The following is a 13,329-nucleotide window of genomic DNA, read 5'->3' as shown; positions in this document are numbered from 1 at the left end:
TAATGACCCCCAAAGAATTCCGTTTACGCGCGTGACTTTTTGGAATATATTAGTACCGTCAACTGTCGTCGGCAGACTCATATAAGATGTAAAAATAAAATGCACAATCTAGAATTAATTCATATGATAATGTAATAATTATTTATAGAATGAGTAGATGGTTTAATTGATGTGGGCAGAGCTTACTCACATTTCTACTCATTTGTTTACAGTGCGACTGAAATCCCGAAAATTGTACCATTCTACGTACAAACTGTTTTATGCATCAGTGGTCCTCCAATTGTTTGGGATAACATTCCTAATGTGTGCATATGCGCAATATGGTTTACATGGTATAAACTGTCCAGGAATGAAAACCATAGGTAATGTATGCTATTTAATATCTTCATAAATTATATGTTCTCATAACTTTTACTAGTGTTATTTACTTTTATTACTACGCTCAGTTAAGTCCATGTTTTCAGTTGTACAGTCCAATAATTTATTTTTCTGTCTAATATCCTAGATCTCTATTTAAGCCAACTGACAATTTTTGGTAGCAAAAAGAATGAAGGATAACAGTAATGATGAAAGGAGCACAAAATAATAAAGCAGATTTTAGTTAACACTAAGCATTGTCACAAATAAGAAACTTCCAAATAGTATGCATTCCATAGAGTACAAATTGCCACAGCTTGGCACAGATAATTAGTATTTTCAATTAGTTGACCCCCCCCCCCCTCCCCCCCGCTGAAGATGTACCATCTCAGATGCAGGGTTCCTGAGGACAAAATTATAAAAATCTCCAAATTGTAGTTGTGAAAATGGATATACATAATATCACCTACAGAGGGTGCTGCAGATGCAGAAAAAAGTAGAGAATCAGCATTCGAGATGACAGCTTACTTGCCTCACAGTCCACTAGAATATGCAGAGTACTGAGGAAACACCAGGCTAAAGTGATCCTTCATCGTCCGGTTAAAACTTTGTTGCCTTTTGGATTGATAAAATGTGAATTAGCTCTACACGAGGCAGAACTTTACAGTGTCCTGTATGAATGTGGGAAGTCTTATACAGGGTACACAGCATGCACCATTTATGAACGTATTCTGGAGTGCCATCAGCATACCTGCCTGTTTTAAGTCAGCAAATCTGCTGTTGTAGAACAGTGCATTTCTTCAGGTCATTTGTGAATTATAATAAGGCAGTAAATCTGTTGCACGTATCCTATTTCCAATACTTCATCACTAAAGCATCAGGATGTACCCTCTTATATCAAATACAAACAATATTAAACAATGGAAAATCCAGGATGAAATGTAACAATATTATGAGAAGGAAAGTTGCTACGCAGCATATAGTGGAGATGCTGAGTCGCAGATAGGCACAACAAAGAGATTTTCATACTTTCAGCCAATGGCTTTTGTCACTAACAGACAGATTTATGTGCACATACACACTCACGCAACACAACTCAAACACACGACAGTAGTCTCAGGCAACTGAAAACACACTGTGAGCAGCAGCACCAGTGCATGATGAGAGTGGTGACTGGGTGGGGGAAAGGAGGAGGCTGGGGTATGGAGGGAGAGGGATAGTATGGTGGGGATGACAGACAGTGAAGTGCTGCAGGTTGAGCGGCGGGCAGGAGAGAGGTGCAGAGGGGGGGAGGGAAGTAGTGGAAACAGAGACACATAGGGAGAAATAGAGAGAAATAAATAAAATAAATAAAAAAATAGCAAAACAGACTGGGTGTGGTGGTGGAATGATGGCTGCATAGTGCTGGAATGGGAGCAGGGAAGGGGCTGGATGGGTGAGGACAGCGACTAACGGAGGTTGGTGCTCCCAATCCCTTACCTCGTGGCTCATACCCCTCTAATAGACCCAGATGCAAGACGTGCCCCATACATCTTCCCACCACCACATACTCCAGTCAAGTCACTAACATCACCTATCCCATCAAAGGCAGGGCTACCTGTGAAACCAGTCATGTGGTGTACAAGCTAAGCTGCAACCACTTTGCTGGATTCTATGTAGGCATGACAACCAACAAGCTGTCTGTCCGCATGAATGGCCACCAGCAGACTGTGGCCCAGAAACAGGTGGACCTCCCTGTTGCTGAACTTGCTGCCAATTATGGTATCCTTCATTTCAGTGACTGCTTCACAGCCTGTGCCATATGGATCCTTCCCACCAACACCAGCTTTTCTGAGTTGTGCCTCAATCTTCGTTAGTTGCTGTCCTCACCCATCCAGCCCCTTCTCTGCTCCCATTCCAGCACTACACAGCCATCATTCCACCACCACACGTGGTTTTTTTTAAATTTATTTAATTTTTTAAATTTATTTCTCTCTATGTGCCTCCTTTTCCACTACTTCCCCGACCCCCCTCCCCACCTTTCCCCTGCCCGCCGCCCAACCTGCAGCACTTCCGGTCCACCATCCCCACCATACTATTTCTTGTATCCCGCCTAGAAGGCGGTGCATGGGTCTGTTCCTGAAAACTGACAAAGAGGCCGAATGAAAGGAAGTGAGTCGGAGCAGGTGAGGTAAAGCACATCGGTACTGCAAGTTAAGTAAAAAGAGGTTTTGACTGGTGCATGAATATATATAAATGTATATGTAACTTTATACAGATGAGCACATAGATGTGCAGCCAAAGTCCAGATAAGAAAGGCTCAATAGCAAGCTAAGCTAAAGTGATGGTTCTCGGCTGTCTGGTCTTCATGAACTGGGCGAAAGTGGAGTGGCACTCATAGAGCTGCACAGCGTTGGCTAGAGGGTGCTGTGGTCAGTGAAGATCTTCCACTCTCGCAGTGCCAACCTAAACTGTGGCATCAGAACTATCGATACCACATCCCTCCCCCCTGAAATGGTGCACCGTCATTGAGTAGGGCTTCTGACGGTGGGTGGAAGGACCCAGGGGTGGCGCAACTGAAGGGGGGAACAGCGGAACTGCCACCCCCCAATTGCTCGTGAGGGGGTGAGGAAAACGCCCCGTTGAAAACCTGCCCAGGACACGCACCTCCACTGGGTCTGCTCGGATGAGGAGGCGGAGGAACAACCTCCATGGGCGCCAGCAGCAGCGGCGGCAGCATGACGGCAACCTCAGTGTCAATCAGTTCTGGCATCGCGGAGGAACACAGCAGCTGCGGCAGCCGTGGGTGGGGCTGTGGTGGTGGCAGGAGGCACCCGACCAGAGCAGGAGACTGGACCGGTGGCGGTGGCAGGAGCGCCCGTGGTGGAGGCGCTGTCGGTGGAGCCATGGACTGAGGCGGCAGAATCTGCGAGGCCCCCAATTCTGCCAGAAAAGAGCCAGTGGCAGAAAACTGAGTGCGGCACAAATGGATCTGATTCCAGTGTCTCTTGACAGTGCTGGAGGGACCAGAAATTAAAAATAAGGTACAGCCAAGCCGGCAAAGAATGCACCCCTGCTCCCAGTGATGCCTACCAGAGAAAACATGATAGAACACCAAAGCATGGTGCACCAAGCCAGAACGAGGTGAAGCAGTGGGAGAGCACAGCAGCCAGTGCAATAGCTGCAAGAGTGACCAATGGGCGTGGCCATGTAGCAGTTCAATTGAGGAACAGGTGCCGCACAGCTGAGAGCAATAGGAAGCAAGAAAAGTCCCTAGCGCATGCTCGCCATTTGAGTGGGGGGTGGAACGGGGCTGAGATGAGATGGCGAATGCCATTACAGCACAGAACACTTCAAACTTGGAGGATACAAATTCAGTGTCATTGTCGGAGACAATAACTTCAGAAAGGCTGTCAATGCAAAAAATAGATGACAAAGCCCTTATAGTACTGGCAGATGTAGTAGAAGACAGAAGCACAACAAAAGGAAAGTTGCTGTATGCATCAATAACTATCAACCAGCAGGTGTCCCAGAAAGGACCTGCAAAATCAATATGAATGCGCTGCCAAGGCGCAGTAGGAGTCGGTCATGCAAAGAAGCGCTGGTGTGGAGCAGATTGGTGCTCCACACAAGACAGACAATTAGCAAGCTCCAAGTGCAGTAACGACGCGCTAATTGCTTCGTCCACACTATACCCCAATGACCAGCATGCAGTAATCAGAGGATTTCTGACTGCAATGAGCAATGTACAACCACATGAGACTGATCATTGTCAATTCGTAAGAAAATAACACCATGGTGTACAGACAATCTGTGATGTTGCGCAAAGGAATGTCGAACAAGGGGATCACGAATCTGTGTAGCAGACAAAGGCCATTGAATACAGATATATTGCAAAAGAATCTGCAAAGAAGCATCAGCAGCTGTTGTGGAAGCAATACGACAAAACTCCACTTTAAAACCATCAGATAATTCCTTATCTTGCGAATCAACAAACATGCATGACAATTCGGAAGAATCAAACACTTAGTCAGGACCGATAGTCAGATGAGACAGAGCATCGGCATTGCCATGCTGGGCCATAGGCTGAAACAAAATTTCGTAATTGTAGTTAGACAAAAACAAAGACCAATGTTGCAACTTGTGTGCAGTACGGGCTGGAACTGGCTTTGACGGGTGAAACATCGATGTCAAAGGCTTATGCTTGGTGACCAAATAGAACTTGTGACCATACAAAAAGTCATGAAATTTTGTCACTTCATATATAATAGCTAAAGCTTCTTTCTCGATTTGAGAATAGTTTTGTTGGGCAGAACTGAGAAACTTAGACACAAAAGCGATCGGGCGATCGACAGAATTAATGTGGTACAAGAAAACCACTCCCATGCCTTGAGAAGATGCCATGACAGCCAACACCTGGTTATAGAGGGATCGAAAGGAATCGAACAGCAATCACTCAACAAAGCAGATTTGACCTTGTGGAAAGCAGAATCACATTTCTAAGACCAAATGAAAGGAAAGTTTTTATGTCTAATGCGATCCAAAGTCACTGCAATCTGTGCTGCATTTGGTATAATCTGATCATAATATGTAATTTTTCCCAACACAGACTGAAGTTCTTTCAAGTTCCTGGGTGCTGGCAAGTCTCTAATCGCATGGAGACATGACGGTGAGGGGTAGATACCCTGTCTGTTAATCACATGTCCTAAATACGGAATCTCAGTTTGAAAAAAATTGCACTTGTCTCTGTTACACTTGAGTCCTGCCTGCAAAAGTACAGTAAATAAGGCACTCAAATTCTGCAAATGTTCATCAGGGGTGCGCCCTGATATGATATGACAATATTGTCCAGATAATTGGAACAACAAGTGAAAGTGGCACACAACTGCTGCAAGTAAGACTGAAAAGTAGCAGGAGCTGAAGCACAACCGAACAGAAGGTGGCAAAATCTGAACATTCCAAGGTGGGTCTTGATCACAAAATAGTGCTGTGACTGTTCGTCAAGTGGACTTTGAAAGTATGCGTCCTGCAAGTCAGTCGTGGAAAATAATTTTCCCACACCAAGCTTATCAAAAATGTCTTCAGGATGCGGTGAGGGAAACATAGCGACCACAGTGTGGGATTTACTGTAGATTTAAAGTCAGCACAAATATGGAGATGACCATTTGGCTTTTTCACACACACTATAGGTGAAGCCCATTGCAAAGCAGAAACAGGTTCAATGACCTCACTGTCTTGCAAATGCGTAAGTTCAGCAGCTACGGCGTCGCACAGTGTGTGCATGCTGGAAAATAGGCATGGCATTGTCTTTAACTATATGTGCTGCAAAGTCCATGGCACAAGCAAGACCATCAGAAAAGAGTTCAGCAAAATCATCGTGTAGTGCAGCAACACTGTCTGCATGGTCACTAGCGCTGATGCACAGTACATTGTCCTGAATTCCGAGGCCAGAAAGTTCAAATGCGTCCATGCCAGAAATATTTGTAGCATGACTACAGTGGAACACATGAAAAGACACTGTATGTGTCATTGCACTATACATGACTTGCAAACCACACACGCTGAGCACTGAGATTTCCTGTCCAGTAAATGCAGTCAGTGTGGAATGTGAACGATGAAGCAGGGGGCGAACCAAGCAAGTCACATGTTTATCTGTTCAGTAAAGAAACTGATGCACCAGTGTCCAGCTGCATGTAAACAGAATGTCCACAAGTGTCCAAAGTCACAAAAAATTTCCTCACATCATGCTGAATGTGAGAGGAAGTGTCTGGCAAAACTTGTTTATTCACATGACGAGCTGTAGAAGCACGGGAAGCAGAAGGCTGTGAATAAATGGCATTAATGTCCATAGGCTGATGTGAATCGTGATTATGGCGGTTCCATCGTGGTGAAATCCACATGAGTCACGCAAATGGGAGACAGGTTATGAATTAGAGTTTCTCTTATTACACAGAGCTTGCACATGTCCTTTCTTATTACAAAAATAACACTGTGGGGATGGGAAACTGTCCTGTGGGTGGGCACAAAAACAGTTTGGACATGATTTCAGTTTCTTAGTGGATGCCTGGCTTGAAACTTGTTTACTTGTGCATGAGTGGTTTGGCGTGGCTAGCTGTGCCGGGGCAGGTGGGGAGGGCACATGTTGTGCCACGCTAACAGTACACTCACCTGTGGTTACGTCGAATGCAGAAGTCGCCATATCTAATGTATCTTGTCTGTCTAGCAAGTCCACTACTTCCTGCAAAGACAGGTTTTTAAATCTCAAGATTTGCTCACGGATGCGGTGGTCTGCCACATTCTGGACAATAGTGTCTCTAATCATGATACCCACTTATGAGCATCCACATGAGCAATTAAAGTCAGAATCAGATGTTAGTTCCTGAAGGTCCGTTGACCATGATTTATTTGACTGAGTAAGACCACTCTGGAGACGAAGAATTTGTAGCATGCAGCTACCACATTTACAGTCATGGAAGTGGGAGTTCACTGCAGCAATCACTTTGTTGTAAGTTTTAGTTTCTGGGCAGGTGGTGGGAAACAATTTTATGAGCACACAGTATAACACAATACCCACATTTGCAATGAAAAAGGCAAGCTGCTCTGTACCTGGTATGTTGTATACTGTGAAGTGTGCCTTGAGCTGGGTGATGTATTCTGGCCGGCATTCAACGTCCAGATTGAAGGCACAAAATGACGGCGCTGGAGGTGTCATCGGTGGTACAGGCGGTGGCGTCGGAGGTGTCACAGTAGCTGCAGTTTGTAGTGTGACCAGTCCATTTACAGATGCAAGCAGCTGCGTCATTTGCTGGGCCTGAAACCATACAAGTAGCCTGTTCCTGTGGCAAAGCCATCATTCACACAAAATGTCTTATAGCCAAAGGGGGGAAGAACTAAAACATGCAGTCACACTGGGCTATCACAAAAAAATAAACCAGTACCAAGCAAAAAAAAAAAACCATAGAGGATAAAAAAATTTATTCCGATTTTCGCCGTTTCTCATTGCCAATAATTTTGTATCCTGCCTGCAAGGCAGCACATGGGTCTGCTCCTGAAAACTGACAAAGAGGCCGAATGAAAGGAAGTGAGTAGGAGCAGATGAGGTAAAGCATGTTGGTACTGCACGTTGAGTAAAAGAGGTTTTGACTGGTGCATAAATATATACAAATGTATATGTAACTTTATACAGATGAGCACGTAGGTGTGCAGCCAAAGTCCAGATAAGAAAGTCTCAATAGCAAGCTAAGCTAAAGTGATGGTTCTCGGCTCTCTGCTCTTCATGAATTGGGCAAAAGTGGAGCGGTGCTCGTAGAGCTGCATAGCGTTGGCTAGAGGGCGCCGTGGTTGGCAAAGATCTTCTGCTCTCGTAGTGACAACCTACACTTTGGCATCGGAACTATTGATACCACACTATCCCTCCCCCTCCCCACCCCAACCTCCTCCTTTCCCCCACCCAGTCACCACTGCCATCATGCACTGGTGCTGCTGCTCACAGCGTGGTTTCAGCTGTCTGAGGCTGCAGTTTTGTGTGAGTGAGTTGTGTTTGCATGTGTGTGTGTGTGTGTGTGTGTGTGTGTGTGTGTGTGTGTGTGTGTGTGTCTATTGTTGACTAAGGTCATTGGCTGAAAGCATTAAGTGTGAAAATATTTTTGTTGTGCCTATCTGCGACTCAGTATCTCCACTATATGGTGAGTAGCAGCCTTCGTTCTCATAATATTGTTACAAACAGCATTAAGAGTGAAGAACTTAGTAGGGAAGAAGGGAAAGCAGAAAGATGGAAGGAGTATATAGAGGGTCTATACAAGGGCGATGTACTTGAGGGCAATATTATGGAAATGGAAGAGGATGTAGATGAAGATAAAATGGGAGATATGATACTGCGTGAAGAGCTTCACAGAGCACTGAAAGACCTGAGTCGAAACAAGGCCCTGGGAGTAGGCAACATTACATTAGAACTACTGACGGCCTTGGGAGAGCCAGTCCTGACAAAACTCTACCATCTGGTGAGCAAGATGTATGAGACAGGCGAAATACCCTCAGACTTCAAGAAGAATATAATAATTCTAAACCCAAAGAAAGCAGGTGTTGACAGATGTGAAAATAACTGAACTATCAGTTTAATAAGTCACAGCTGCAAAATACTAATGCGGATTCCTTACAGTCGAATGGAAAAACTGGTAGAAGCCGACCTTCGGGAAGATCAGTTTGGATTCTGTAGAAATATTGGAACATGTGAGGCAATACTGACCCTACGACTTATCTTAGAAGCTGGATTAAGGAAAGGCAAACCTACGTTTCTAGCATTTGTAGACTTGGAGAAGGCTTTTGACAACGTTGACTGGAATACTCTCTTTCAAATTCTGAAGGTGGCAGGGGTAAAATATAGGGAGCGAATGGCTATTTACAATTTGTACCGAATGGCAGTTATAAGAGTTGAGGGGCATGAAAGGGAAGCAGCGGTTGGGAAGGGAGTGAGACAGGGTTGTAGCCTCTCCCCGATGTTATTCAATCTGTATATTGAGCAAGCATTGAAAGAAACAAAAGCAAAATTCGGAGCAGGTATTAAAATTCATGGAGAAGAAATAAAAACTTTGAGGTTCGCCGATGACATTGTAGTTCTGTCAGAGACAGCAAAGGACTTGGAAGAGCAGTTGAATGGAATGGATAGTGTCTTGAAAGGAGGATATAAGATGAACATCAACAAAAGCAAAACGAGGATAATGGAATGTAGTCGAATTAAGTCGGATGATGCTGAGGGTATTAGATTAGGAAATGAGACACTTAAAGTAGTAAAGGAGTTTTGCTATTTGGGGAGCAAAATAACTGATGATGGTCGAAGTAGAGAGAATAGACTGGCAATGGGAAGGAAAGTGTTTCTGAACAAGAGAAATTTGTTAACATCGAGTATAGATTTAAGTGTCAGGAAGTCGTTTCTGAAAGTATTTGTATGGATTGTAGCCATGTATGGAAGTGAAACATGGACAATAAATAGTTTAGACAAGAAGAGAATAGAAGCTTTCGAAATGTGGTGCTACAGAAGATTGCTGAAGATTAGATGGCTGGATCACATAATTAATGAGGAGGTATTGAATAGGATTGGGGAGAAGAGGAGTTTGTGGCACAACTTGACTAGAAGAAGGGATCGGTTGGTAGGACATGTTCTGAGGCATCAGGGGATCACCAGTTTAGTATTGGAGGGCAGTGTGGAGGGTAAAAATCATAGAGGGAGACCAAGAGATGAATACACCAAGCAGATTCAGAAGGATATAGGTTGTAGTAGGTACTGGGAGATGAAGAAGCTTGCACAGGATAGAGTAGTATGGAGAGCTGCATCAAACCAGTCTCAGGACTGAAGACCACAACAACAACAACTTAGTATGTACTGTCTAACTGAAAGAAAGCAAAGATGCATATAATGGACACAACATATCAAAAGAATGGGGAAGACAGATTAATTAAACAAGTAATACATTATAAACCAATAGGAAACAGAGCTATAGGTTGACTAAGGAACAGATGGCTTCAGTGAAGACAGGACAGTTTGTCAGCCTATTCTAGACAGTAAAGAAGAAAAAGAGGAAGAAGGTGGAAAAGAGATCAGTAGAAATTTGACTGTCAGAAGACCTTATGGCTTAGGATGGTGGTTATCTCTTGGATTCCACATGGTATCATGCCAATAAGCAACTCTTTTTCTCTATACAAATGGTGTTTTTTTACTAGTTCAATGGACAAGCGTAAACAATCTGACACCAAAAGCTGAACTTAGCAAGGAGGGCACATGAAATAACCTACCATTTTACAGTAAATGCATGCGTACTCGTGTAACACCTGCTCAGAAACTTGAGAGTACACTATACATGATCTGATGCAAGTTTAAATGCAAAGGCTCAGTGTACTGTTCTTGTATGAATATGACTAGAAGAGTCTCAGCAGAAGAAATATGGCAGCGGCTGTGAACATCTGGCAATTTTATGCAATACATCACATCCATTTCAGTTCTCCTCCCACTGTGACACATATCAGTTACTTTGATGGTAAACAGTTGCTAAATATGCAAGCAAACTGAAAATGAATGCTGATACCAAGAACTTATATCTTAAATTACCCCTGGCCACTTCCCTATTCTCTTTTAAATACTACAGCAATGGAGCAACAGTGAACAAACCCATCTGAACTACAAGAGTTCTCACAATCTCCCTGGATGAAACTACAACTACTCCGCCTGTGAGCACCCTTTCTGTAAGTCGGATAACGCTTCCCTGCACTGCTCTTCCCTTTAATAAATTTTCCATGCCAACCCTCCCTCATCTGGGCATTGGACTTTGATCTCTCCCTTGTCTCTTTCTCACATTCTACCATGTGAGGTTTGTGACTGTTTACTGCTTGAATTCACGTTTTGACACTGACACTAACAGCCATGTGTGTCTCCATCTCATTCCTGCTGCTATAATCCTTTCCACTGGCCCCCCCTCCCCTTTTTGAACTGTTTCTCCAGACCTTCATTCAAAAACAGTCTGAACGATCCTGTTATCCACCTGTAATTCATCATGTTACATTTTAATACTCATCTGTATCTACATGTCTACATTTGCTGTCATGCTCAAATTTAAGTAATTGATTTCTATAACCCTCCAGAAATAAAAATATTAATTCCTATAACCTTTCCAAGCTTAAAAAATAGCTCCAGAAATTCTTTATTTTTTTTTCTTTTTGCATAAAATGGCAAAATGAGTGGAACTGCTAAGAAATAGCTAGGTTATGTGCCAACATGCACTTATATAATATCTACTTCAAAGTGATTACAAAACTGAAAATTAATAAATCTTAAAGTCTAATATTGTATTTTTTTCTTTTCCATAAAAACAGGTCAGATGCTGGAGATAGCTAGTGAAGTGGTGTTCCTCCTCCTCCTTCTACTCATTGCGAAAGGGTTCACAATCACTCGTGCAAGACTGAGACTCCCTGGAGCTGTAAAACTGACAATCTTCATGAGTGTTTATGTTGTTGCCTCAATTGTGCTTTTTGTTTACAAATTACTGGTAAATATTTAACACACTTTATTTATATTAGTCTGTCTTAATTTTTTCTTTTTATGTATGAGTATTAAGTACTTATTTTTGTGCCTCCATGTGTTGGGTATACTTCACTCCCCCAATTCAATATGCAACCGAGGTTACAGTAATTGACAGCACTGCTATTCATAACATTCTTATACGCACATCAACAACACAAAATGAAGTCTTCAGATCACTATGTCCAAATGCTGATGCTTAACACCACAGCCTGTAACATTGATAATCATAATAAGTTGGAAACACTGAAGATCACAAATGAAAACATAAATTTATGAATTATTTTTGAAACACAAACTGGAAAAACATACACAATATTTTGAATAAAGGAAAGAGTATAATGTATTCTGAAAGATAATCTTACAGATCTTATTACAATTGTAGTACCTGTAGGTTAAATGCTTGTAAGCCCTGGGTTGAAAAGAACATCATAATATCATGCAAAGTCCCAAGCAGACTACATTTGACGTTAAGAAACCATGATGATTACAGAATTAAATGACACAATAACTTTACGTCACCAGAATCAAAATACGAGCATGCTAAAAACATTCAACAACCAACATCACATAAATATTTCTTTAATTAAAACAACTAGTTTAACAGACTTTTCTGTGATCTCTGAGCCTTAAAAAATCTTTTTGTTATGAAATGTGTTCATTTTATGCTGGACATTATGCCAAGTTGCCAAACAGATAAAAATCATCACATTATAAAAGATTTGTCATAACTAAAATATTTGGAAATATAAAGCACCTTGTGCAAATGGCCAACAGGGATGAATGTGCGAGTGGATTATCATGATGCAAGAGCCATGAATTTTTCGCCATATTTCAGGCCATTTCCTTCTTACATTTTCTTGCAGGCATTGCAACATATCCTGACAGTACCATCAATTAACTACTTGCACCTGTGGCTTGAATTCATGATCAACTAATCCTTCAAAGTCAAAGAAAACAATCAACATGGCTTTGACATTTCATCTGACCTGATGAGTTTTTTTTTGTCTTGGAGAAATTTTCCTGACCGATTGTGAAGATTTAACCTTGCTCTCAACATCATAACTATAGACCCACATCTCCTCACCAGTTATGATTCTCTTAAGGACCATCTCCTTCTCATTTGCATAATCCAAAAGCTCTTCACAGATTTTGCAAGGTGAAGGTCTTTCTGGTCTTGACTCATGCGATGAAAGTGGCAGCAACGTGATGTATTCCAAGATGCTGTTTCAGGATTTCAGGACTTGATCCAATTGAAATGTTACACATTCTTTTGCAATCTCTCAGACAATCAGTCTTTGATTGGCACACACAATTTCACTGACATCCCTGGCATAAGCATCATCAATAGATGACAAAGGGCATCCTGTACAAGGGTCATCTTTAACTTCTCTCCAGCCATTTTTAAACCAGGTAAACCATTTGTAGCACCAAGTATGTCTTAAACATTCATCACTGTAGGCTTCATGGATCATTTTACATGTCTCTGTAAAGATTTTCTTGAGTATCACACAAAATTTAGTGTAGACACATTGCTGCCATCTTGAAATTACCAAACTTTGCAACACATTGCTCTGCCCAATACAGCACTGAACAATTTCTAACAGACATATGACAATGAAACTTCTGTCAGTTACACATTAACACAGATGTGTACAGGGATGCCAACTGTATTTCACTCCAACACACCATTGACATGAAACTGACATGAAATATTTTAGTTATGACAAACCCTTTATAATGTACTGACTTTTATCCACATGACAACTTGGCCTGGCCTGGGGGGGGGGGGGGGGGGGGGGGGGGGGGGGGGGGGGGGGAGATTTACTGTACTCCCTCTCACACTTTTGGTGTTACATAATTTGTGACATCACAAGGCAAGCAGCGTACTATTGTACTTTGTTACTGAAGCACATTAAGTATTG

General features: G+C 42.4%; 1 protein-coding gene across 4 annotated transcripts in view; it reads left to right on the top strand.

Moving 5' to 3' along the window:
- Positions 1-13,329, top strand: part of LOC126418810 (transmembrane protein 145-like) — a 114,151-nt gene that overhangs the window by 47,178 nt on the left and 53,644 nt on the right. For all 4 annotated transcript variants that reach the window (XM_050085751.1, XM_050085749.1, XM_050085750.1 and 1 more), the window contains 2 exons: positions 213-362; positions 11,200-11,372. In XM_050085751.1, the coding sequence (XP_049941708.1) occupies positions 213-362; positions 11,200-11,372 (323 nt within the window). The remainder of the gene's footprint in view (positions 1-212; positions 363-11,199; positions 11,373-13,329) is intronic.

Source organism: Schistocerca serialis, chromosome 9 (genome assembly GCF_023864345.2).
Source record: "Schistocerca serialis cubense isolate TAMUIC-IGC-003099 chromosome 9, iqSchSeri2.2, whole genome shotgun sequence".
NCBI lineage: Eukaryota > Metazoa > Arthropoda > Insecta > Orthoptera > Acrididae > Schistocerca > Schistocerca serialis.
The sequence above is the reverse complement of the archived record's forward strand: the minus strand, read 5'-3'. Positions and strand labels throughout refer to the sequence as shown.